Source organism: Vigna unguiculata, chromosome 11 (assembly GCF_037176805.1).
Source record: "Vigna unguiculata cultivar grain cowpea cultivar isolate G323 ecotype 2 chromosome 11, ASM3717680v1, whole genome shotgun sequence".
Lineage (NCBI taxonomy): Eukaryota > Viridiplantae > Streptophyta > Magnoliopsida > Fabales > Fabaceae > Vigna > Vigna unguiculata.
In genome coordinates, this window is record NC_140802.1 from 7,978,994 (window position 1) to 7,981,022 (window position 2,029).

General features: G+C 40.0%; 1 protein-coding gene across 1 annotated transcript; it reads right to left on the bottom strand.

The window, feature by feature from the left end:
* Positions 1 to 384: 384 nt before the first annotated feature.
* Positions 385 to 1,719, bottom strand: LOC114168910 (acidic endochitinase-like). The gene is made up of 2 exons (XM_028053882.2): positions 1,396 to 1,719; positions 385 to 1,259 (listed from the first exon to the last, which is right to left on the bottom strand). Exons 1-2 carry the CDS (start codon positions 1,678 to 1,680, stop codon positions 558 to 560), a joined length of 987 nt encoding a protein of 328 aa, XP_027909683.1. The 5' UTR covers positions 1,681 to 1,719; the 3' UTR covers positions 385 to 557.
* Positions 1,720 to 2,029: the final 310 nt, after the last annotated feature.

Genomic DNA, 2,029 nt, shown 5'->3' on the forward strand with positions numbered 1-2,029 from the left:
ACAATAATTTAATTCTTTTCATGTTTTAATTCAAATTATAACTATATTTATAAACCAGTAACTTAATATAAGTAGGGCGATGATATTTTGATATCATAATTTATTTTACATCTATTTGATTTTACTCCCCGTTATTCTTTATTTTGTCTTTTTAAAAACACAAAACTTAACATTTATTGAAACTATTTTACCTTTATAAAATTTGTCAAATAGTGTTAAAAGAACTTTTTTTTCATATAATTATGGCCACACATTATCTTTTCTTAAACTTCTACATTTATTCTTTTAATATAATTATATAATTTATATTATTTTACCCAACATATTGTTTTTAAAAATATGTCGATTTTAGTAATTTGTAAATAAATCCACCACTCTTGTAAATTTTCCTTAATAGAGCCATTATTTAAAGTCCAACCAACCAACATTCATTTCGTTATTTGCGACCCAAGACCGACCAAGCACGCAGGAGCATGACTTAGGCAAGGGACACATAGCTGACATGTTATTTATTCCGTACGTAACACATGTCTAAGGTAGTTAAACCTTTCAACTACCTAGTAATCTAAGACGCGGTTCAACGCCTTGGACACACACCGGTAAATTGCGTCGGAAACGGACACCACAGACACCTTCAACTTAGATTTAATCACATTGGGCAGTATGCTATTGCTGAAACCGTTCTGAAGATCGCGGTATCTATCCCACAGCATCACTCCCCCGTAGTTGGGGGCTTGCTTCACGTACGGAAGCACCTGGGTGTTGAGATCCGCCGGCGAAATGTAACCGTTGCCGGCGCTGGGCGCTGCCGGCAGGCCCACGAAGAGCGAGTTGTTGGAGGCGACCAAGCTCACCCACCTGTCCCAGGAGCTCAAGAGGGCGGGGATGCCACTGACGACGGAGCAACTAGGGTTGTTGTAGAACTGAACGAAGATGTAGTCGAAGAGTTCGGTGGCGATGGCTTTGCCGAGATAGTAGATTGGGTCTGTAGGGCACTGAGGGGCTGCGGACAAGTAAAAGTAACGCCCCGTCGTTTGTCGGAAGTAGTCGAGTTCCCTGGCGAGGTTGTCCCAGTAATCCTCCGTCCTTTCGATGTCGAAGTCGACGCCGTCGAGCGTCACGCTTCCCAGTGGACCGTATTGGCCGCTGAGGAAGTTGGTGTAGAGGTAGTTGGCCACCTCCTTTGCATCCTCCGGCGAGCTTAGTGAGTAGTTCGGACTGTCTCCTCCGATTGAAAGGAGCACTTTGATGCCTAGCCCCTGTAACCAATACACAAACATAAACAATGAATTATACCAGATTGAAAGGACCACTCTGATGACTACTTTTTTCACTTGCTATTTTTGTAATATGTTTGCAAGATATGTTACAAAGTCAAAATTTTGTGAACTCTACCTGGCAGTATTTTATTTCGGTCTCTAGTTCAGTGCAGTGTTTGACGGCACCATTGTCGCAGTGACCGGCGAAGTTCCAAGCTGGGGTTCTCCCTGCACCGAACTGGGTGAGGAAAGCGAGGAGCACAATCTCATAGTTACCCGTGTTACATGCGGTTGTCAAATCGCCTTCGTTAAGGTTTTGTCCCCAGTACACGGCAATGCCACCATTGTCAGCGCGTGAGGAAGAGAAAGTGGAAAGGGTTAAGAGAAATGTGATGATAAAAGCTAGTCTCTGAGACGCCATTGCTTTCTGTTATGGCTTTCTTGTTTGAGTGTATGAGAAACAGAACCAACCTAGCTATTTATAGTGCCAATACCTTGTCCAAACAAATGGTATCAATGATGAAGTACTTTTTGCCTCTATCACGTTTCTCCTACGAGAAAAAGCATTATTCAACCATAAAATATAAAATATGAAAAATGATATTTTAAATATTAAATTTTGACAACTTTTTTTATAATTTTAGGTTTTGCTAAGTGGTTTTTTATTTTTTTATCTTTTTTATTTTTAATCTTTCAAAATCACTTAAAAGATGACACATCATGTTATGAGAGAGAATTGTCAAAATTTAGTAGTCAAAGTATTATGTTAA

Bases quoted from the DNA above. Each gene is read 5' to 3' on its own strand.
- LOC114168910 (XM_028053882.2), bottom strand. From the start codon at position 1,680: ATGGCGTCTCAGAGACTAGCTTTTATCATCACATTTCTCTTAACCCTT. The intron at 1,260-1,395 runs GTAGAGTTCACA...TATTGGTTACAG, and splicing joins CCGAAATAAAATACTGCCAG to GGGCTAGGCATCAAAGTGCT.